The 26,377-nt window shown below is 38.3% G+C and overlaps 1 protein-coding gene across 1 annotated transcript; it reads left to right on the top strand.

The window, feature by feature from the left end:
* Positions 1-25,309, top strand: LOC307154251 (mycocerosic acid synthase-like polyketide synthase; the record flags this gene model as incomplete). Its single annotated transcript, XM_079899023.1, has 6 exons — positions 1-58; positions 150-303; positions 12,451-12,611; positions 14,225-14,431; positions 19,469-19,650; positions 19,748-25,309. The coding sequence occupies 6 exons, from the start codon at positions 1-3 to the stop codon at positions 25,307-25,309; spliced, it is 6,324 nt and encodes a 2,107-aa protein (XP_079755149.1).
* Positions 25,310-26,377: the final 1,068 nt, after the last annotated feature.

The following is a 26,377-nucleotide window of genomic DNA, read 5'->3' as shown; positions in this document are numbered from 1 at the left end:
ATGATGGATGATGATGTAGAAATCGCAGTTGTTGGCATTGGATGCCATTTTCCTGGAGGTAATTGTTTACAATTTATTATTTTACTATTTGTTCATGTTATGATTTTGGCCTAAATTGTATTTATATTGTATGTTCTCATCTATTTTAGGCGAGGGACTTGAAAACTTTTGGCGAGTCCTCCTTCATGGAGAGAACTGTGCAGTTGAGATCCCAGACGACAGGTTTAATCTCTCTCAATGGTACGACCCAGATGAGAGTAAGGCAGGAAAGACGCACACAGCAAAGGCAGCACTTATTGATGGGTAAGTCTTCAATTCATTTGCTCTCATAAAAATAACTTATGATGTTCACTTATGTTTGTCAAGTTCAAAAACGGTCCAAATTTGATAATACATGAGCGTTTATTGATATGGTCGCCTCTGAAATGTGTAAATGACTTATTTTTCTAAAGTGACACTGTCCAACAGCCAGTTAGAAACAAAGTTACAGTGGGAGGCAGCGTCTCACTGGCCTCATTGAGTTTTAATAAAACCTCTCAAGCAGAGTTCCTCAAATCCACCCTGGCAGAGTTGAGCTCAAACTCACCTACCTGTAATCTCCGAGTAACTCTGAAGACTTGGATTAGCTTGCTCATGTGCCTTTGATCAGAATTGGAGCTGAACTCTGCCTTCTAAGGTCAGATTTTAGGAACCCTGCTCTAAAACATAACATGGGTTTGCTGGGGGGTAATTGAGAAAGAACGAGGCAAAGTCACATGAGAAGAGGCAATGCCTCTGTCACGCTATGTCTGAGCTATTACACTGCTCACGCGATAAATCCTGCCTCCATTCCACATCCATACATCAGACTGAATAAATACATATAATTGTGTTAATGGGAAGACTAATTAAAAAGTAAGTCATCAACTCACCCACATACACTAGATATCCTGTCAAAATCTAACCTGACATGAAAACTCGACCAGTGAGGGGATTTTTAGTGAGCAATCAGCTTGGTGTCTGTGAGCATCATGACACCTTCAATCAGAGCCAGAGTGGGACCCATTTTGAGCCCAGGATTTTACTTCCCAAGACCAGCCCCAACAGGACCTCCCATCCCCTTTTACTCATGTTTCAACAAGAACATTCAGATAAATGACAAATAACATACTAAACTTTCTAAGCAAACATTTTAGAATCAATCTTATTGATAAGCACAGCTGAAAAAATCTGCACATTCAAATTAAAAAGTGAAATAAAATTAAAACAAATATCAGACTATATCAGACTCATCTATAAAATGTCATATTACACCACCAGCTAAAAACCTTGATATTGTCTTGATGACTTTTTTATTTGGAAGAAACGATTGATTGCCTCACAAAAATGTTCACTCATTCACTTTATAAAACAGACAGATAATTCAAACAAGAACATTTAGAAACCTAGCATAATATTTACACCATATAATAACATTTATAATAGTTTTAACCTCTATGAAGAGCTGTGCACGCACAAGCAAAGGGATTTCGGGTGTACATGACCTAGAGATTTGCGCTTTTAGTGTCCTGTTTGAAACTGCCTCAATGGCAGTTAGTGGTATTGCCGGCCCAAATTATGAGCGACCCACTGTGAATTTTCCCAAATCTCCTGATGATGAACTTTGATGATGATCCAAAAATAAGTTTGCTATTAAAAAGAAACGCGGAACATTAGTTCACCAATAAAATAAATCAAAATAAATTTAGATGAAATAAATGTAAAAATTACTAATAGGCACTAACGTGATAAGAAATTTGCTTGGTTTGTATAAATAGAACATTAATTATATTGTTAATGTAAAAAATACAAAATAGAATAATTGTGTTTTTTTTTTTTTTTTTTTTTTTTTTTGAAGGTGAAAGTAATATTTATTTAATAAATATGGAATTATGTCAAGATTAAAGGCACACTATGTTATTGTCACGTTTTGTGTTCTGTTCATGTTTAAGTCTCTCAGTTAAGGCAGGCATACACTGTGCAATGTCTGTTTGCTTGTCTGATTGATATCTGGCTGTATTTATTGCTGAGGAATTCAAATATAATAATCAGATGCTTGTATTAATATTTTGTCTGGCTGTTCTTTGGCCACATTTAATTCTGAATTAAATATTGAAAAAGCCATCTAAAAAATTATGGACTTTGAGAGGTCCGCCCCTGAGCACTTAAGTAAAGTAAGTTAAATTAATTTATAAAGCACATTTACACACAGCATAAAACTGACCAAAGTGCTGTACAGTGAATAACTAAAAAGACAAATAGTACCAAAAAAACCCCACATAGAATCAATAGTCATAATTTATACAAAAAATTAAAACTTCTCTCATTATGATAATGCGAATGAGAGGTTACTCGAGGTGGTGACTCGTGCAGTGGCCAGATTACAGCTAAACTGCCCTCCTTGAGGATGTCCATGACGTTAACTCGTTAATGGAGAAAACATATTCTTTGCGCGTCTTTTTGCCCTCAACGTCAACTTATTAGACTATCATGGGTGCAGGGGAGCCCAAAAAAGAAATGGGGGATCTTTGAGGCTTGAACCATTCTGTCAGAACGCTCAAGATCAAGATGCTAACTATCAAGAAGTTCTTGTTGCAAATACAACATCACGATTGGTTCTTCACGGTCGATCTTAAGGACGCAAATTTTCACATAGAAATATTGCCACAACACAGGAACTGTCTCCCACTCATGTCAAGACCATTTTAAACTCCCTAAAGCAACATCTGGCTAGGTCAGGACATTACATAGGTCTCATGGCAGCTGTGTCCACAGTGATCCCTCTGGGCCTTTTGCACATGAGACTTTATTCAGAAACAGAACATACAACAATTAAATACAAAAAATAATAGTAATACAAAACAATAATATCAGTAAGAAAACCAATAAGAAAATTAAAAATATAAAATGTATAATATACCGATATTAATAATAATACAAGTAAATAAAAAAAGTAAGCAATATAACACAAATGTGAACAACTATATATACAGGGGTACTGAAATCAAATCCATTTCTCTAATTACAAAATAATACAAAGGTCCTTAAAAAGGATAACATTAAGGCTTTACAACAGTCTATAGTCTTTTTTGCCTTGGTGTTCCTCACACCCTCCAATGATTTAAGATACTGTCAAAGCTCGGATTTAAATTGTATAAAACTAGGTGCATATTTTGCCCATCAACATTTATGAATGTGATATTTCCCTAAACTAATAAACAAATTAAGAACAAAACAAATTTTCTTTTCTAAAGGCTTATCGTAAAAAAATATTATATTCTTATCCTCCAGAGTAATGTCAATTCCAGAAATCTCCATAAAAAAGATCTTTAAGTCACACCAAAACAATTTAGTACAAATACAATAAAAAAAAAAAAAGATGACAGATAGTCTCGTCAATTAAATTACAAAATAGACATTTCAAATCAATATTGTTCTTAAATCTTTTTATGACCTGATTAACTGGATAAATACAATGAATAATTTTAAATGAAACCTTACAAATCTTATTAATGACACAGTATCTCCTGGAAACCATAAAAACCTCCTCCCACTTAATGTCCTGGAAGCGTGAATTCCAGAAACTTTTAGCTGGAGGAATTCTAAATGAACAACAAATCTGCCAAAGGAAATTATTGTTGCATTTTTTATCAACAATATTAATACCCTCTAACCTCAAGTTGAAATCAATAGTTATATTCAAATCAACAGCATTAGCAGAGCGCAACAACTGAAGGAGACCAGAAGGTGTTGCGTCAAAAACAACTGCATAATCCTTTGCAGATATCGGAAGTTTGAATTTATCCAGAAATTCTCCATATGAAAGCAAGTGACCATCATGGCGAAGCAGCTGTGTCACCAATAAAATATTGTTTCTAAACCAATATTCCAAAAAAAGTGTTTTATTCCTATATTTAATATCTTTATTATTCCATATCAAACATCTATGGGGAGAGAAATTGTGTTTGTACGCCAGCAACCAGGATAACAGAGCTTGCCTATGAAAGTTAGACAGCTTAATGGGGACTTTATTAATATCAAAGTTGCAATTGAGGAGAAACTTAATACCACCAATTTGGTTAAAAACTAAATTTGGGATATAATACCACAATTTGTTATTAGATTTGATACAATTCTGAATCCATTTCATTTTAAAGACAGTATCAGAAACTTCAAAGTCAATGGCATTTAAACCACCTTGATGAAATAAATTGCCTAATATATCTCTATTTAAGTAATGTGGGTGGCCTATTCTTCCAAATAAAATTGTACATTTTCTTATTAACTTGACTAATAATTGACTTAAACTAATAATTGAGCATCTAAAACCATTGCTGTATAAGATAATCTAGACAACCCTTCAGCCTTTGATAGCAATATTCTACCAGTCAAAGATGAATCTCTAATTAACCACATATTAAATTTCTTTTGCACTTTATCAATTAATGGAGGATAATTTATGGCAATTCTTTCCTTTTGATTTTTACAAATTTTGATCCCCAAATAAGAGACTTGGTTTTTAACTGCTATTCCACACAATTCCACCACACCATCAGGTATGTCTTTCAAAGGGAACAATTCACATTTATTAATATTTATAATTAAGCCAGAGACTGACGAAAACATATCTAAACACCTAAGTGCTGCATCTATTTCTTTGTCACTTCTCAAAAATATGGTTGTATCATCTGCAAGCTGTGAACATTTTATTTCTTTGTCAAATAAACAAATACCTTGAAATGGGTTCTTTTTAACATGAAGGCACAACACTTGCATAACTAATAAAAATAAGAAAGGAGCTACAGGGTCCCCTTGTTTTACACCTCTAGAAATGTTAAATCTGGGAGTTGTTCCAAAAGGCAATTTAATAGAAGTATTGTAATCACTATACATTGTACGAATTGCTCTAATAAAATTATTACCAAAGCCAAAAAAAACAAGAGTATCCATCAAGAATGCATGGTCCACAGAGTCGAAGGCTTTATAATAATCAATGAATAATATATAACTTTCATCCTGAATTAAGAAATTATAATCATTTAGGTCCAAAACTAGACAAATATTATTTCCAATATATCTGCCACGCATAAAGCCAGACTGGCAGTCATCAATAATTTTATCCAGACAAAGTTTCAGCTCTGCAAATATAGTCGATAACAGTTTAGTATCATTATTAATTAAAGATATGGGCCTCCAATTTTCAATACTAAGTGGATCTTTACCCGACTTTGGAATAAGGGTTATTAAACTCTGATTCATTGTAGGCAGCATTTTCTCAGCTTCCAATATTTCCTGAAAAACATGTAAAAGGAACACAGAGAGATCTTCCTGAAAGGTTTTATAAAATTCGGTGGTTAAACCGTCATTACCCGGTGATTTATTAATCTTCAATTTGGCAATATTTTTATGAATTTCATCCAATGGTATTCCCCTATCATAATTTTTTTTTGAATTTTCATCTGTTTCTGTAGAATTAATTTTAATATATTCCAAAAAGGTCCCTGCGCCTACAATAACTTCTTTTGTGTATAATTTTTTATAAAAATTTGTTACAAACTGAGAGATCTCATTTAGGTCCGTTGAAACTTTAGCATCAATCATAAGTCTATTAAGAGAGGACAATTCAGTATTTCTCTTTTCGAGATTAAAAAAATATTTTCTTTTCTCCCTCTTCCAACCATTTACGCCTTGTCCTCACAAATGCTCCTTTTGCCTTATTCTCAAATATTTGATCCAATTTTAACTGTAATTTAACTAACATGTTTTTATCTATTTGAGTTTAGTATTTGAATTTCATATATAAGAATAATATGTTTAATGATGGAATCCTCCTTAACCCTTCTGGCTCTGGCCAATTCTTTTCCAAACCTGATAGCAAACTTTCTTATTGAATACTTCATAAATTCCCAATGTTTCCCATACACTTTAGAAGCATTTGCCTTACTATAAGACTCATTTATAATATTTTTAACAACTTTTTGAAATTGTTCATTTCCAAGGAGAGAGTTATTTAACTTCCAATAATTAAACCCAGATCTTTTTTCAGCCAAACTATCAAAACCAAACATAACATGGATCATCTTATGGTCAGTAAGAATGGAAGGTATTATATCAATTTCCTTAACTTTTTGTGCTAGTTCTTTAGACAGTAGCCAAAAGTCAATTCAGAAAAACGAGCAGTGAAGAAAAACATCAAACGCTGTAGAACAACGTAACTAAAAAAATAAAGTCAATCAATAGTCCTGTGTGTACATTTAAAGAAATCTATCAAAGAAATGTGAAACATAATAAATGTCATTTACCTTAGAGTCCAACGCTCTCATAAACAAAACGAAAAAGAGCATAAATATGAATATCTCAAACAGAGATGGTGATTAACAATCACGTACAGCGTAGCAAGCAGCTATTGCTCACACTACACTCGAACTTCTTTTCCATCGATTATTGCTTTAGCTCCCACATAAAAAGCTCTTTTCCCCTCTTTGCGCGCTGCATTGATTTGCGGCCACAATTTGTTACGAGCCTCCTTATCTTTTGTCGTCAGGTCTTCCCCAAACCGCAACTTCCTCGATTTCAAATATTACGATCTTCTGGCGTTCTTCCAAATCTGCCAACCCTGTGGCTGACATCAACGTGCTGTTGACAGGCCTCCTCATTTTCTGGGATGACAGAGCGGCAGATTTCAACCACCCGTATTTTAACATCCTCGCCTTCCTGTTCAGCCAGTCCATACAGCCTGAAGTTCCATCGTCTTTGGTACCTCTCCGTATCGTTGAGCTTGTCCTCCAGTTCAGTTATCCGTTTCTGATGATCTTCACCCATCGTTTTCATACTGGAGATGACTGCCTTTACATCCTTCAGTTATTGAAAAATAAATTCTGTAGCCTCCTTCAAAGAATTAACACACTCTCGGTTTTGCTGTATTTCTTGATTGAGAACAGCTGTATTCTGACTCATCTTCTCCACTAATATCTTAACGATATTATCTTGTACCTCCCCGAGTTTGCCAAGAATCATACTTCAAATCTTAAATAAAATTTGTTAAGTTCATTCGCTAAACACACATTAGATGTATGCCCATTTAAATATATCATAGTTCTATTACTTTCCTGTAAACCTGTCATTAATTTCATTCCATCCCAAACCGCCTTTTGATCAGCATTTAAAATAACACTAAGTAACTTTTGCTCTCGGGCTCCCCCTACAGTTGGGAAACAGTATTGTCTTCTACTACTGTCGTAAAATCTGTCATGGTTACATGGTTAACACGTGCATTTGTTGACAAGCCATTACCCGAACTCTGCAGAAGGAGTTCTCACGTCTTGGGCAGACTGCCTGCGTTGCGTGTGAAATGTCTTCAACCCAGGTACAGTGGCATATATTTCAGCATGTCAAATGAATATAATTTCATGGGTTTTATTTTTTTCAAGCGCCAAAAGATCGCGTAGCTCACATTTACAAGCCAGCGTCATTATAGTAGCCTATTGGCTACTGTTTTACAGAATTCTAATTCAATTCAATGCTTGTGTGGGAGGTAATAGCCATATCGTCAACATTATAATATCAAGCTACCATAGATGAATCTGCAAAGTTGAAAAATCGATTTGCATTATAGCCTGAGGCAAGACACTTTCACCAGAAAAATAAATAAACAAACATGACTATCAGCCTGCAGTCATTAGGCTAGTTAGCCTAAAATATGATTTTGTCTGTCTAATCATGCATTATTTACTTGCAAGAATGTAGCCCCTACCAAACTTGGACACGCCGTTTAGACATAGGCTTACTTCTGACCTTTTTTTTTTTTTTTTTTTGTCCGTTGCTGCTTTGGCCATGGGGCTGTTTACACCATGGACACTTCATGCGTTTTCTCAGATCGGATAGCTATTTGATTTATCAAAACGATTCCATTTACACCTGGTCACATAAATGTGTTTTTGCGAAACGGATTCAAATCCGATCTTCAATTCCCGCGCTATATGCATATTTATTGGAGTGCACATCACCGAAAGCAACAGATACGAGCTGCATTTTATTGATCATCAGCTTAATTTTCAAAATCAAAGACCGCAATGAGAGCGGCAACATCCCTGGTAAGATCATTTCATTTCTTTACTTTTAATTATGATGATTGTGTGTTAAGCGTCTGCGACTTACTTTCACTTTGATTTGCGATAGTTTGCACGTTGGTTTGATAAATAGATGCTCAGCTGCTCATCTGCGGTGATTCCAGTAGCGTCGTCATATCTGGCTATCACATTACATATAGCCTATAACGCGTTTATTTATATATTTTTTTAGCATTTTTGGGAGGAGTACAATTTACATATGTGGTTTCAACAACCAGATGCATTTACACTTGTCCAGTTTCGTCTGGAGTGCGGCCCAGACCTCCTCCTGAAGTGGTTTTGAGCGATCGGTTTCAAATCCGTCTCGAATGCGTTTCGGAGGGCATTTACACCTGGTCTTTTCACGATCGGATAGCTATCCGAATTGAGAAAACGCATGAAGTGGCCAGGTGTAAACAGCCCCAAAAACATACGCACGAAAGCCGGAAAACAAACGCTGGTTGGCCTCTCGCGTCCAAATTTGAGGAAGTGATGGGGGAAGTGACATATGCCGTAAAGCAGTCGAATTTTGTAGTTCTTTTTGTGCTCAGGTTACTACCTGAACCTCGAAGTTACGTAGTGCCAGTAAAAGCGATACAGACCCCGTCAGGCTATGGCAGACGTGTCATTCAACCTATTGTAAGTCGATGTACCATCACAAGGGTTTTGGAAATATATTATGAAGGTCGAAAAGTTACATAGTGTTGCTTTAAGAATGTGTTCTTTTTTTTCTTTGTAATTATGTTTTGCCTTCACAATAGCTGCTCTTACTTCCTTCCTAATAATAGAATAAGCAACTTTATCACCACTTTTAAAAACAACACTTTTTTCCTTAAGAAGATTTTTCAATTCTGCATTAAACCAGGGCTTATTATTCGAATGTCGGTTAATAACCTTAGTATCAATCACATTATCAACACAGAATGAAATATAACTACACACCACTGCACATTGGTGGTGGTTGAGGAGATTCCCCATTTCATGTAAAGCGCTTTGAGTACCTAGAAAAGCGCTATATAAATGTAACGAATTTATTATTATTATTATTATTATTATTATTATTATTAACTGAAGAATTACTAGAAATGTTTACCTTAGATATTACACAATTTGCATGCATACAGAATTTGTGGAAAAAGACATATTTTTCAAGATGTTTCCAACTCTAACTTTAAACCAATTCTGTAGAATGGCCCATATAGGCTATTTGAACAGGATTTGTTTCCAAGTATGACTGTGTACTAAAAATGTGCTTTTGACTTTCATTTATATTTGGATTTTATTGTTAACTATTTTCTAAAAAAATGAAAAGCTATATATATATATATATATATATATAAATATAAATATAAATGTATAAATATATATATTTCTTTTGTTCTCGCATTCTTTCTTGTGATTCCCTCTCAGTGACATACCTGACTGAAAGGCTCATTATGAAGGTCATTGTCTTCTCAGGTGTGAACCACAGCATTATTCATGATCATTCACGCCCCCACGCATATTGCCTTTCCAAACAAAAAGTGTCTTACAAAATTTAAATCAATTTAACCTGTTAAGCCTCACCAGTGCGTCGGTGCACTGAAGCGTTTTTTTTTATATATAGCTCAAAGTTGCTATCAGATTTAATGTTATACTTCGACAAACTATACATCATTAAAAAGATATAAGACTCAAGTTTCAGTATTTGACCACTATTGTATTCTGAGAAACTTATAGCGACAGTTATTTCTTAATTTGTGTCAGGAGTTATGAAATGAAAAAATGAGTCGATACCTTTAATATGAATTATGCGCGTCAGCTGCTTTCATTCATAAAAAACTCCCGTGCTGTCGTCATGACAGCGATACACAAAACAACGTCCTTCAGGGCTTTAGCTCAAAAATGTGCAGATTTGGAGAAATATTGATATATTCTCATAGATTCACATCATATTTCTATAGACAGGAATAATATTTATTGAATTTATACCAAATGCGTCGATGTAATCATTATGAGCGCTTGCATACTCTGATACTGTGTTTTCAATCCATACCAACAGCCTGAGGGCGCTATATGCACAATAATTGTCCATATATGGAACATGAAGAAGAGCCATGATCATGTGACATTCCAGGACGTCACTGATACACACAAAGCTACAGAGATCGCGCTGTAAAATGCAGATACAGATGTTTTGAAGATAATAAACATGATTGCAATGATATTTGAGTTACCTGTGTTTTTCAAGACATGCCAGGTATTTTCATAATAATAGATTATATTTATAATGTAATGCTAATCTATATAGACTATCATTGTGCAGAACAGTATACAATAGTATATTTTCTGTCTGATTTTTTTATCTGAAGCCAAATTAGATCACAGAAGATTATTTAAAACACTCATCTTGCGTTTTAAAGTAAGTTTGGAGCACAAACATGGTTTTAATCTCATAAATTGTCGTGTATTGATGGTGTGCTAAGCTAACATGCTAGCTAGCCCTAGGTGCACCTGCAACCTAGAAGTTATACTTTTATGTTTTTTTGAATGCTTACTGAAAGTTTCTTTATTCAAGAATGTTCTTTATTCTTTATTTAAAATGTGAGGTGAACTTTGAGAAAAGAAATTAGGGACTGAAACCCTATGAATAGCATGTGAATAGCCAGTCGTTAGTAACTATAATGCAGACAAAAGAAATGCATATTTCGAGCCATAACCAGTCTGGAGAGGTGTGAATGTGTGCAGGGGGAGACTGAGACTGAATGGGGCTCGTCTGCACCACAAAACAATAGAGACAATAAGACTGAATGGATGACTTAGAAGATGACTAAACATCAGCAGCATTTTAGTGTAAAAATCAAAATAAAGTAATTTGACATGGTCTTGAAAAACATGTAACTAAATACAGAGTTTTGGACTTATTATCTTCAGATTTTAAACATAAAATGTTTAGACATGTGGCTTTAGCTGTAGTGCATTTCTAGATTGCTCCAGTGCCAACTTCAATTTTATTTTCATGAGGATGTTTCATTAAAATTAATTTCTAATAACTTTACAAAACTTTGAAGCTATTTATAACAATTTTTGTCATTATGACAATAATTAATTCTACATTTACAATAAACTGCCAGGTGTCAGCTTTCAAATGAGACCATACTTGTGCTTTTAGTACAAAGGGTTCATGAACTGTATCTGTTTCAGTTTGGGTATGTCATTTCTGGGGATTTTTAAAAAGTGGGGTTGCAGCTTAACAGGTTAATGCTTTATGTGAATGATTAGGCAGGATGATTTTGACATAACTTTGAAGCAAAAACTCTAGGCAAAAACATCCATTAGTCAAAAGTCTTGTGGACACATACTTAGTATGTGTTTTGTAGCCTTATTTCAGAAACTTTAATTTTTATTTTTTTTCAATAACCATACATAAACATTATTCTCTCAAAAATACAGACAATAAGAAACACTATTGGGTGAACTGGCAGTGGGAGAGATCACACAGACCAAAACAAAACCTGACTGACAACATGGAACGTGTAAAATAACTGGCTGTAGAAGTGTTTTTTCAGAGAAAGGAGAATGTGAACTTATGTTTCCTAAATATCTGCAAACATATCATGGTATTTTTATGCTTTAGTAGAGTAAAAAAGTTACATACAGGTATTTTTATGCTTTAGTAGAGTAAAAAAGTTACATACAGCACCTTTAAGTCACTGAAATAAAGCTGTATAACACACACTAAACTTTTTTTTACAAGACTTTTAAGATCTGAATCTGAACTGTGTTTTTTCCTCTTTAAAACTGTTAAAAATAATCTTGCCCACTCATTCACATAAAACAATATATTGATTTAAATTTTGTAAGACACTTTTTGTTTAGAAAGGCCATATGCATGGAGGCATGAATGTTCATGTGATTCACACCTGAGGAGATAAAGACCCCTCCCCTAAATAGCCTTTCAGTAAGGAATGTGACTGAGAAGGAACTACAAGAAAGAAAGAGAGGACAAAAAAAAAAAAAAAAAAAAAAATTTATATATATATATATATATATATATATATATATATATATATATATATATATATATATATTCTTGTTTGTAGTTTATTTTGAATATAGTTAATAATATAATAAAATAAGTCAATGAGGTTCAATGTTGTTTGGAGCCCACTGACTTTCAAAGTGTCATCTTTCGTGTTCCACTGAAGAAAAGAAGTCATGCAGGTTTGGAATTACATCGTATGAGGATGAGTGATTATGGAATTATCCTTTTTGAGTGAACTATCCCTATAATATCTGAATTCCAATAGCAGTAACCCCATCATTTACCTTTTATTCTCTGTAGCTTGAATGAGTTGGACCACAAGTTCTTCGGCATCACTAATGCTGAAACAATCACCATGGACCCTCAGCACAAACTTCTGTTGCAGTGCTCCTACAGGGCCCTAGAGGATGCTGGGATACCAATGGAAAAGGCCAGTGGAACGCGAACAGGAGTATTTTTGGGTAACATATGAGCTAAATAAAAAAGTTACATTTGATGTATTGGTAACACTTTATAATAACGTTCAGTTGTAAGTCATTTATAAGTGGTTAGTTAATGATGAACTAGTCATTTAAAGAACATTCATAAATGAGTAGCAAGTGATATACTAACATTTTATGTATGTTTTGTAAATTCCGTTACAAGTCATTTACATGTGATTAGTTAATGATTAACTAATTATTTACGAAACATGACTAAGCGTTCATAAATGATTAATAAGTGATATGTTAATTATTGTATGTATGTTTTGTAGATTCAGTTATAAGTAATTTACAATTGATTAGTTAATGATTAACTAGTCATATACAAAACATGAATATGCATTTCATAAATGTTTAATAAATGTTTGTTTTTTTGTATATATGTAGCAATTAGAGGGTGCAAAAAGTGTTGTAAATGCCTTGAATACACATACAGTTCATTTGTAGGTATATGTAACACATTTACAAGTGATGAATAGTTTACACTTTAGATTAGGGGATGCAGAAAGTGTTGTAAATGATTTACAACAGTTTCTGCATCCCCTAATCTAAAGTGTAAACTATTCATCACTTGTAAATGTGTTACATATACATTCGTAGATAACATTCACAGACCTTATGCCTTTTTGATTCTTGAAGTGGTAATCTACAAATGAAGTGTAAGACATTTACAAGTGATGAATAGTTTACACTAGATTAGGGGATGCAGAAAGTGTTGTAAATGATTTATTCATGCGTTTACACATCTATAACAGGTGTTGAACACTGTAGTGTGTACTGCAGTGTAAGTGCTGACTGGTGAGGGTATAGACAGCTTCTCTGAAACACATGGAGTCTTTAACCACTGTGCACCTGATGTGAGCAAAACATACAAAAAAAATGTAACATCATTTATTAAACATTTATGAAACACATAGTCATGTTTAGTAAATGATTAGTTAATCATTAACTAATCAATTGTAAATGACTTATAACTGAATCTACAAAACATATAATGAACATATCACTAATTAATCATTTATGAATGATTAGTCATGTTTTTTAAATGATTAATTAATCATTAACTAATCAATTGTAAATGACTTGTAACACAATTTACAAAACATACATAAAATGTTAGTATGTCACTTGCTACTCATTTATGAATGTTTTGTAAATGATTAGTTCATCATTAACTAATCACTTATAAATGACTTACAACTGAACATTATTATAAAGTGTTACCGATGTATTTTAATCCCAGTGGAAAAAGTATATGCACTAACAGCATGGGAAGTACCTAGGGAGCAACTTCTGGTTAAGATGTGTTGCTAAATAGCACATAGATTATCTCTGTAATTCCCCGGTGAACAAGAGGGATCTAACTTGTCCTGACCTCAGTATGTGCACGTGTGCTTTAATTCCTTTGTGCCACAGCACAAACAGCACACTAGGTGGCTACAGCTAAGGGCTGGTTGCTTGTCCGATTGTTGCCTTTGAGCAAGGCACTTAACCTCAGGTTGCACTGTAATAACAGTACAGTAAGTGGCAATGGATTAAAGCATATCGCCAGCTAACATGTCTAACATGTTTTTTGTTTGCTTGTTTTTCAGGTCTAATGAACAAAGACTTTGAGCTAGCAAATGTGAGGATTAATCCAAAATACATAGACCACACCAATGGCACTGGTGCCGCTATGAGCATAGCTGCCAACCGCATCTCATACATATTCAACCTCACTGGCCCCTCACTGTCCATTGACTGTGCCTGCTCCTCATCCCTCGTTGCCCTTCACTTAGCTTGTCAAGCCATAAAACAAGGTAGTCTTCAATGTATTTAAACCCTGTGGATCAACTTATTTGCATATTTTAAGAAGATTGTCCATAGACCGTATATTGTATGTGTCCTAATATACAGTACTGTGCTAAATACATCAGACACATGCACATGTTTCATGTATGTTTTGCTTTAGTGTGCCATTAGAAATATGAATTGTAGATTTTCAAACATTCTGCAATTACTGAGACAGAGACAGGAGCAATTGATACTTAACCCTCTGGGGTCTGGGGTGTTTTTGGGGTCCTTGAGATGTTCTGACATGCCCTGACATTTGTGCTTTTTTCAGTTGCTTATAAACATATTAATGGCAAAGGTGTAAATTCACTCTATATAGCACAAACAGGACTTCCATAATATGTGAGCCACATGTATGTACATGTTTTCATTTTTGAGAGAATAATGTTTATGCATGGTTATCGAAAAAACTAAAAATTAAAGTTTCTGAAATAAGGCCACAAAACACATACTAAATATGTGGCAATAAGACTTTTGACTAATGGATTTCATCGCCTAGTGTTTTTTCTTCAAAATGATATGAAAATCATCCTGCCTAATCATTCACAAAAAAACGATACATTGATTTTAGTTTTGTGAAACACTTTTAGTTTGGAAAGCCAATATGCGGATGGGGCGTAAACGCTCCAACAGCATCATGCATATGTAGTAGTTCACACCTGGTGAGACTACGTCCCTGCATACTTAATGAGCCATTCATTCAGGTGTGTCACCTATAGCTAACTTAAATATACAAGCTTCATAAAAATGATCATTCTAGGAGAAAATTTCAGATGGCATTTAGAGGCTTTTGCATCTGAACTCTTCATATATACTGTAATGAGGCAGGAATGAAGCGGAGAGAGAATCCATACGCAAGCACTAAATTTAATAAAACAACAAGGAAAACCAGGGCAAACAATGGAACACACAACTCAGGACAGAAACATGGCAACAGCTACAGCAAACAACGACCGACAACCAACAACTGAAACACAGGTTTATATACACAGGCAAACAAGCTAAACAAGATAACAAGGGGGTGTGGTTAATCAGAAACACCTGGGATGACTAATAGACAAACAGGGAACCACTAAACATGACAGGACACAAAACCACATCGTGACATAGCCCCCCCCCCTATGGGCGGCTCCTGACGCCCATAAAAAACAAAAAAGTTCAGGAGGGCGGTGAAGCGGAGGCGGTCTCGGGGGTGGGATGGAGGGCCAGGCCCGTGGAGCAGCAGAGGGCCTGGAGACTTTCTCTCGGGCGGACAGGGCGGAGCAGACTGTGCAGGCGACCCTTCGGGCGGCCAGAGAGGAGACGACCCTTCGGGCGGCCACGGCGGAGAAGACCCTTCGGGCGGCCACGGCGGAGAAGACCCTTCGGCCGGCCACGGCGGAGAAGACCCTTCGGGCGGCCACGGCGGAGACGACCCTTCGGGCGGCCACGGCGGAGGCCACGGCGGAGAAGACCCTTCGGGCGGCCACGGCGGAGACGACCCCTCGGGCGGCCACGGCACAAGAACAGACACCGGCTCAGGAACTGGAACAGACACCGGCTCAGGAACAGGAACAGACACCGGCTCAGGAACTGGAACAGACACTGGCTCAGGAACTGGAACAGACACCGGCTCAGGAACTGGAACAGACACCGGCTCAGGAACTGGAACAGACACCACCGGCTCAGGAACTGGAACAGACACCACCGGCTCAGGACCTGGAACAGACACCACCGGCTCAGGAACTGGAACAGACACTGGATCAGGCTCAGGAACAGACAACACCGGCTCAAGAACAGACACCACCGGCTCAGGAACAGACACCACCGGCTCAGCGGCGGCCATCTTGTGAGGGGACACAGGCTCGGCGGCGGCCATCTTGTCAGGGGACACAGGCTCGGCGGCGGCCATCTTGTCAGGGGACACAGGCTCGGCGGCGGCCATCTTGTCAGGGGACACAGGCTCGGCAGACGTGACCTGAACAGTCTCTGGATCGGCAGACGTGACGTGCACAGGCTCTGGATCGGCAGACGTGACGTGCACAGGCTTAGGATTGGCAGGCGTGACGTGCACAGGCTCTGGATCGGTAGGCGTGACGTGCACAAGCTCAGGCTCGGCAGGCGTGACGTGAAGCTCAGGCTCGGCAGGCGTGACGTGAAGCTCAGGCTCGGCAGGCGTGACGTGAAGCTCAGGCTCGGCAGGCGTGACGTGAAGCTCAGGCTCGGCAGGCGTGACGTGAAGCTCAGGCTCGGCAGGCGTGACGTGAAGCTCTGGCTCGGCAGGCGTGACGTGAAGCTCTGGCTCGGCAGGCGTGACGTGAAGCTCTGGCTCTGGCTCGGCAGGACTGACGTGAAGCTCTGGCTCTGGCTCGGCAGGACTGACGTGAAGCTCTGGCTCGGCAGGACTGACGTGAAGCTCTGGCTCGGCGGGACGAGACCCTGGAACGATGGCCTTCGTGGCAGCACGTGCTGACATCAGCGGGGAATCGGCCACGCTGGAAACCAGTCCTTGACGGCCATAGACCAATCCGGTGGCTGGCATGACGTGAAGATTCTCAGGCTGGGCACACGAGACGTAAAGCTGTGAAGACTCTGGATCAGCAGAAGCGACGTGAACAGTCTCTGGATCAGCAGAAGCGACGTGAACAGTCTCTGGATCAGCAGAAGCGACGTGAACAGTCTCTGGATCAGCAGAAGCGGCGTGAACAGTCTCTGGATCAGCAGAAGCGACGTGAACAGTCTCTGGATCAGCAGAAGCGACGTGAGCGGATCAGCAGAAGCGACGTGAGCAGTCTCTGGATCAGCAGAAGTGCGCTCTGAGCTTGACGGGACTAGCGGCGGCGAAGATGCGGCATAACTGGACGGGACGTGAAGATCAGGTGTTGACCTTGCGTGCCACGGGAGGAAGCTCTCCAGACATCTGGAGAGTGCCTCTCTCCAATCCAGACCGGAGAGATCGGGGAGCTCCCTCGGGTCAACCTCCCTAGCCCCCAGCCGGTAACACACCTTAATTGCCTCGTCACCCAGAGAGCAAGAGGCAGCGAGAGGAACAAATCCCCAGGTGTACTGGAACAGATCGAGGCTATCCAGGGCCAAGGCCGCGATCTGTCCAGCAAACTCCCGGGTCAGGCTGTGAAAATCAGGCATGACGCGAAGAGACTCAGGCTTTGCAGGCATGACGCGAAGAGACTCAGGCTTTGCAGGCATGACGTGAAGAGACTCAGGCTTTGCAGGCATGACGCGAAGAGACTCAGACTTTGCAGGCATGACGCGAAGAGACTCAGACTTTGCAGGCATGACGCGAAGAGACTCAGACTTTGCAGGCATGACGCGAAGAGACTCAGACTTTGCTGCTGGATTCATCGTTTGGTCGGTCGTTCTGTAATGAGGCAGGAATGAAGCGGAGAGAGAATCCATATGCAAGCACAGAAACATGGCAACAGCTACAGCAAACAACGACCGACAACCAACAACTGAAACACAGGTTTATATACACAGGCAAACAAGCTAAACAAGATAACAAGGGGGTGTGGTTAATCAGAAACACCTGGGATGACTAATAGACAAACAGGGAACCACTAAACATGACAGGACACAAAACCACATCGTGACATATACACACACACATATATGCATGCACATACATACTTTATAATCTTTTCAAAACTAGTCAACGTCTTTCAAAACTAAAGTATACATTTTATCATACGTATTTCAAAGTAAAGGATTCATTAGTTAGTTGATGACTTTATTTTTGACAAAACACATACAGTATATATTCCTCATCTCAGTATAGCAATAGAGTTTGCTAAAAGCTGTTCATTCAATACAGCAGTATTTGAAAATCGATCATATTTTGTAAAATTACATTTATATTTGCATTTATGTCAAAACCTAGACACTTTTAAACATCAAAAGGACATTTATTAATATGTATTCGTGTCAAAATGACAAATAAACAGATTTTCCTATTCAATTTTGCATGGAAACGCTTCCAAGACGCTTGCGTGTCGCGTGAAAAATAGGCGTCGGTTCTATTTCTAGAATGCACGCGTTTTCCACGCGGCTCGTGCCGCGCCTGAGACGCGCGTCTCACACAGGCAGTATGCAAACTCTAAACTGTTAACATGGATGGGAGCCGAAATAAAAACGGACACGCCACGCAGCTGAGACGCTTACGCCACGCATCCAGTGTTTCACCGGCCTTATCTAGCGGATGTGGGCGTTTCACAGGTTTGTATGGATCGCCTCACATTTGCGTTTGAATAGCGCGGTCTCCGTAGGCGGAGTCACATTAAAACTTAATTAGCTGAGATGAGAACGACTGACATCTCTCTCTTTACATACATATTATATAAACTGTGAATATTTGTTTTTTATAAAAATTACTTCATTTGAAAGATGAGAATTCAAGCTTCATGCCTGTGTGACTGTATGCCTGTTTGACTGAGTATTCGCTGAGTTACAATTCATTTTCGGACGCGTTTCAGAATTGACTTCACTGACGGAGAGTAGGCAGAACTCGCATCATGTTTATTTTTCTTTATTTGGCGAAAAGCACAACACTTTGTTTTTATTATGAGCATACACAAAAAAATACACACTAAACAGGATCGATTGATGTATAACACAAGCATATAAGATAAAAATTAAAAAATTTTTTTTTTTTTTTTTTTGCACTCATACGGAAAAAAACGAGCCTATCGCGCCGGCGCGATAGCCGACCTCAGGGGGTTAAGCCTAAATCCATAGCAGAACTGTGGCAACATTGTCAAGGTTCATGGAACAAACCTATCTATGCTGGTGTGTCTGGAAAGTAAATACGATGAAAAATCATCTTTCAGTACACTTATTTTTCTCCATCAATTCATTTGAGACTATCTGGTTCAATGGTGATGAAGCTAGACAAGCTATAGCTTGGCATTAACAAGCTCCTTGTTCCTAAATTTTATTGAATTAATCAAACAAATTAGGCTGCCCCCATCCCCCTAAGTTGTGTGTTCCATCTGTATTTCACTCAACAGGAGATTGTGATATGGCCTTGTGTGGTGGTGTGAGCTGTATATTGGAGCCGACCCTTTTTGTGACTCTTTCCAAGGCAAAAATGATCTCCTCTGATGGAACGAGTAAACCTTTCAGTAGCAAAGCAGACGGATATGGCAGAGGTGAAGGATGCGGGGTTGTTCTATTAAAGCCTCTGAAAAAAGTAAAATAAAAAGATTGTCTCATATAAACTATGACAACAATGTACCTAATGATAAACTACTGCAAGAAACACCCATATGTTGTCTGTATTTTGACAGGCTTTTGAAGACCATGACCATATTTGGGGTATCATCAGCAAAACTGCAGTAAATCAAGATGGCCACACCGTTAGTCCAATCACTAAACCATCCATGGTACAGCAGGAGGAGCTGCTTAGAAAAATCTACTCAACAAACACTGACCTGACTAGTGTCCAGTACATTGAGGCTCATGGGACTGGGACTCGAGTTGGAGATCCAATAGAGGCAGGTAGCATCTCAAAAGTCATTGCCAAAGCAAGACCTCAGAAGTCAGGGCCACTCATAATTGGTTCTGTTAAAGGCAATATTGGACACACAGAATCTGCTGCAGGTGTTGCAGGGCTCATAAAGGTCCTATTGATGATGCAGAATGAAACCATTGTGCCATCATTGTTCTACTCAGTGGAAAACTCCAGCATAGACAATGAATCTCTGAATATGAGAATTCCCACCACTGCAGAAAAATGGATCAGTGACTGCGGAGCAGGGAGGTCAGCAGGAATCAATAACTTTGGGTTTGGTGGAACAAATGCACATGCAATTGTCAGACAATATGTGCAGTCAAAACAGCCAAGAGCTCAGCAGATCAGCAAATCCCAACAGTATTTTGTGGTCTCTGCAGCCTCAGAAAAATCCATGAAAAATATCATTAAAGATACGGCAGAACAGATCAGTGCAGGGAAAATATCAGATCTACAGTCTTTACTGCACACATCTGCATGCAGAAGAAGTCACTTGAAACACAAGTACAGGAAAGTATTTCGAACATCATCATTGGCAGATCTGCAAGGGAAACTTACTGCTGCTATGGAGAAAAAGCTTGTACCGTCAAAGACAGACTCCAAAGTAGTTTTTGTGTTTTGTGGCAATGGTGTTACCTATCAGGGTATGTGCAAGCAACTCCTAAAACAAGAGCCAATTTTCAGAGAGGAAATCATGAGGATTGAAACTCTGTTACAAAGCTATAGAAAATTGAATCTGATCGAGATGCTGGAAAGTGAATCTGAGAAAAGTACAGACCCATCTGATCCTAAGATTGTCCAGCCTCTTCTGTTTGCTATTCAGGTTGCTGTTGTCAAACTCCTGAAACACTGGGGCATCAGTCCTGATGCTGTTTTGGGGCACTCTATTGGAGAAGTCGCTGCAGCTCATTGTTCTGGTTTGCTGTCACTTGAAGATGCAGTGAAAGTCATCCACTACCGCAGTTCTCTACAAAGCACTGTGACGGGAGGGAAGATGCTGGTAGTCAGTAATATGGCTGTTTCTGAAATTTTGAAAAGCCTTCCATCTTATTCAGGAAAGGTTTGTCTGGCTGCTTATAACAGCCCTCAGTCTTGTACCCTCTCAGGAGATGCAGATGACATTGACAGACTGCAACAGAATTTGAGTAACTCAGCCAGTGGAAAAGATTTGTTCCTTCGCATTTTAGATGTACCTGCAGCATACCACAGTCACAAGATGGATCCTATTTTATCCAAAGTGGAACAGAGTGTAGGCTCATTGCAGGCACATCATTTGGAGACAGAATTGTTCTCAACAGTGACAGGTGTTAGTTTGTGTTCTTCAGATTTTCTTACTGGTGAATATTGGGCAAAGAATATCAGAGAGCCAGTTGAATTCGAACAAGCTGTAAAGTCTGCAGCTAAAAACAAAAGGAGTGTGATATTTGTTGAAATTGGTCCAAGAAGATCTTTGCAAAGGTACATCACTGAGACTCTGGGAAATGACTTCACTGTCATTCCCTCAGTGCAGCCTGATAAAGATCACGAGACCATGCTTGCTGTTGTTTCCAAACTGTTTGAGCTTGGGATAAAAGTGGACTGGGAAGCGTTCTACAAAGGTTTTGAGACTAAACCAATTCCCTACCCACGGTACCAGTTTGACGACGTGAAGAGCGATGTCTTCGCTTCTCGTTTGCAGTCGATCGTTCCCACTGGCAACCATCCAGTAGTTACACAAATGGGTACAGACAGTTCAGTTTTCAGCTGTGATTTATCCTCTGAATCAGTGGCCTTCCTGCAGCACCACAAGCACAGTGGGGTTGCCATCATTCCCGGGGCATTTTATGCAGAGTTGGGTTTAGCAACTTATATGGCATATGCAAAACCCAAGTTTCCACTAAGTTATCTGCAGCTCAGCATAACATTCCAGAGTCCATTAGTTTTCTCCCAGAATGCCCCAGATATAAAAGTACAGCTGGATCCATCTGACCAGGCTGATAACACATGTAACTTCAAAATACAGTCTACTTCTGCAGTCTATGCGTTTGGCACAGTAGAAGCAAAACCAGGTAGAAGTGCTGAAGAGCAGTTCATTTCATTAGACTGTATTTCCAAAAGATGCACATTCCACATGACTACTGAAGATCTCTACAAACTTCTAAGTCAAGCAGGATTTGAGTATGGGTCTGTCTTCAGAAATAATGCAGATGTTTATTGTGGGGAAGAATTTAGAGAGGCTATATCTTTTGTGAAGGTCCCAAAGGAATTACTGCCTCAATTACACGACTATCATGTTCACCCTGTGATCTTGGATTATGTCATGCAGCTTGTTCCTGCAACTTTAGGGCATGAGCTATCAACAAGACCCAAATATCCTGCACAAATAGGAAGCCTGGCTGTTTTTGAACCATTGCAAGAGGAGATGGTTGTATATCTGAGAACAGTACATGTGGGAGAAGATGATTTTGACCTTTGTGGCTGCTTGGCCAACAAACAGGGTAGGGTGTTAGTTGAACTCAGGCATGTGAAGATCAGAATGCTAGGAAGTCGTTCCCAAGTAGTCGAGGAGTACTTCTACCATAACAATTTCAGTATCATCTCTGAAGTTGGCACGTTTGATACACCGATTAAGGCACTGGTCTTTTCTGACAAGGTAGGGATTTCTAAAGCTTTACAACAGTTCTTGGACCCAACATCTAGATATGTGTCTTCTTCAAATGGTAACACACTGTTAGAAGATGGAGTTGAAATTCTTTTGTCAAAACTGAAAATTTCAAGTGTAAAGAAAAACTTCCAGGACATTTTGTTCATGTGGGGTGATGCAGACCTCACCTCTCTCGAATCAGAGAACGTCTTGGACAGTATGGCAGGGTGTTGTGAGATTTTCCGAATGCTTGTCAGATATCTCAAGTCACTTAATTACCCAGGTGATATCAGAGTAATAACCTATAGGTCATCTGAGACCATAGTGGATTATATCAACCCTGGGTTTGTTCTGTCGGGCATGACAAGAGCATGTGCAGCTGAGTTGCCTGAACTTTCCTTCCAGCTGATTGACATGGGCTCTGCCACTTTTGAAGACATCAAAGCTTTGGTTCAGGTCATCAGATCATATCCCTGTAACAAATATCCAGAGCTAGTAGTGAAGGAGGGCAAAATTCTAAATTCTGAAATCACCCACACACCTTTGCCAACCATGGCAATCTCTTCAAGAAACCTCCACATGTTGGATGAAGAAGTCTTCATCTTGCAAACATCTGATCCATATATAATGACAAATGTGTCAGCGACTCAAATGGATAATTCCATTGAACTGATTCAAGGAAAAAATATTGAGCTTCATCTCAGTAAAATCTGTGTTCATTCATCAGATTACTTTCCAGTCAGCATTTCTGACCTGAAGTATGGCCAGACATTGTACTGGAACAAGCACACAAATGAAAACCATAAGCTCTTGGCCCTTGACTTCAGTGGTACTGTCACAGCTGTGGGTAAAGATGTCAGCAAATTTAAAGTTGGTGATCATGTTGTGTCTTGTTACCCTGTGGCTGCCACATCTAAAGTAGTTCTCCCAGCAGCTGTTTGCTGCAAAGCAAAACGGCTTTCATTCCTGAATGAAGTGCCTTGTGTCTCTTATATGGTGCTGGCTTGGGAGATCTTGCATGAGGCTTTACCCAAAGTCAAACAGCAATGGAAATTGGGCATTTTCTCCACTGTTGCTGACTCAGCTTTGATGAATGTGTTAATTACTATTGCAAACAGATTAGGTTGGAATGTCAGAGTGAGCACGCAGGCTGATCAGCTGTCTTGTGATTTTAGTGAGGTTGTGGGAGCTGTTCTTCTACCTCCTTTTAATGTAGAAACCGTTGAAATAGCTAGCAGTGTTAGCAGCATCAAAGACATTGTTCTTGTCTATGACAACCAGACAGAATTTCCATTCAATACTACAACATTCCGAGGTACAAATGAGGAAGTCCACTTCCATGCCCTCCTCATGTCCCAGATAATGCAAAAAGGGTCTCTGCAAATGCAAATGCCACAAATCTACCGATGGCTGAAATCCATGCATTTGGACAGAAAGTCCTTGTCTTTGGACATGACAGCTGTTCAAAGAGTGAAATCTCAAAGCACTGATCTCCTGTCTGTAAAAGAATCTGAGTCATACTTCAGATGCCAGATCCTACGCATTATCTTCCTGAACAGTGAAGCCAAGAACCAGCTGTCTCACATTCCAGTAATGCCCAAACACAGTCTATTCAAGAAAAATGCTGTCTATATTGTCACAGGTGGTCTAACTGGGTTGGGCTTTGAGACAGTAAAGTTCATTGCACAGAAAGGAGGAGGGAACATTGTCATTCTGTCTAGGAGTAATCCAAACCCTCAGATGCAACAAGAGTTAAGTCAGTTCAGTAGAAATTATGGTTCTGTCATTAAGTCTCTGCCATGTGATGTTTCTGTATCTGAACAAGTGGACCAGACAATTGTTAATATTGGAAAACTATTTCCATCCAGTCCCATCAAAGGGGTATTTCACAGTGCAGTTGTCCTGCATGATGGGCTGATTGAACGTCTTGACAAATCTCTTTATGAGAAAGTTATGAGGCCAAAAGTAAATGGAGTGATTAACCTTCACCGTGCTACCATACAGTGCAATCTGGATTACTTTGTGTGCTATTCCTCCATCTCTGCCTTCATTGGCAATGCCTCACAAACTAATTATGCTGCGGCTAATACATTCATGGACACTTTCTGTCAATATCGCAGAAACATTGGGCTTTCTGGACAGTCCATTAATTGGGGGGCTTTGAATCTTGGTCTTTTGTTGAACAAAGTCCATTTCCAAAGATTTCTGGAGGCAAAGGGAATCATGCTTTTGGAGATTCCAGAAATCCATGAAAGTCTTGAGCAGTGCCTCTTGATCAACAAACCTCAACAGGTTGTATGCAAATTCAATTTCAAAAACAGCTTTAATAACATTCTCAGTCAGAACAAATCACTGAAGGTACGCTTGTTCAAAATAGTACAGGAAGCTTTTAGTAAAGCTGGAATGAATTTATCTAGACCTGAACAACCCAAGAAATCATCCTCACCACGTGATTATCTGAGGTTCATGATTAGCGAAACAACTGGTGTTGAGATGGACGAGCTGAATGATGATGTTCATCTTTTCAATTTAGGCATTGACTCAATGTTAGCCATGACTCTGCAGAATCTTATCTTCAATGATAGAGGTGTGAATGTCCCTCTAGTGACTCTGCTGGATCCAAATAGCACATTGGCAACTCTCACTAAAATACTGGAGGAGAACTGTGTAGATGGATATCAGAGTGAAAACGAGAGCAATTCCACATACTTTTGATTTGAATTTTGTATTTCTCCAAAGCAGTCTTGTTGTAACCTCAAAACAAGGACTTTCTTGGAAATTCATGACATTTGATGTGAAATGGGGTAGAGTTAGTAATATAGTAGTTAATTAAATAATTCAATTCATTCAAATTCATCTAGATTAAAAAGATTGATATAAGGCAGATATACCAATATGAATACATTTTACTAAAAGTCCCTCCAGTCTATTAAAATATTAACTAGAGAGGCAACTCTATCTAACTCTAACTACGGTGTTTTAACCACATATCATTAACATAACAAATTGAGGTTCTGTAGACTGTGGATTTAACATTGTTTATCATTGTTTTAATTTAAGTTTTGTTCTTGAGATCACACTAGATTTAGACACACAGTCAGCACTTCAATTCAGTTTGTATATTGCTCTCTTTATCTATTTTAATGAACTTGAAACCAAAACTGAATGAGTGGCACATACTGACATGCTGATGATGATTACGATGATGATGATGATGATGATTTTGTTTTATTATGATTATTATTTTGTCTTAAGGATGAAGGATTTTTAAATGAAATCCTTGAAGGTATGAAATAAATTTGAAAGAATGAATCGATCCAAACAATAGTAAGATTTATAGTCATTTCAAAATACATTATGGTTTGAATGCTGAATGATGTTTAAAATACTGTCTACAATGACAATTGTAAAGATATGTTAATGGATTATTCAATGGTTGTACTTTATGGATAAATTGAGACTTTCTGTAATAAAAACTAATATCATAATATTTTACAAAACAAATGCTGAATCAGTAGTACAAAATGAGATGTCAATGTGATATGATCATTTATCAGTAAAACTACAATGAAAGGAGTAACTTATAATTAATAATAAGTAATAAACAGTGAAGTACTGTTGTGATTGGGAATTGGATGTGACTGTAATAGAGTATATGATGTGTGGGTATAAATGCAGCAACCTTGTTACCCAAAGCAAATATCTGAGAAATAAATAAATGTAATGTTGAAAGTCATCTCTTTTATTTACATTTCCATTATATTCATGATTTTTACAGCTCTC

This window comes from Squalius cephalus, assembly GCF_949319135.1.
Source record: "Squalius cephalus genome assembly, contig: scaffold_67, whole genome shotgun sequence".
NCBI classification, from domain to species: domain Eukaryota; kingdom Metazoa; phylum Chordata; class Actinopteri; order Cypriniformes; family Leuciscidae; genus Squalius; species Squalius cephalus.
The sequence above is the reverse complement of the archived record's forward strand: the minus strand, read 5'-3'. Positions and strand labels throughout refer to the sequence as shown.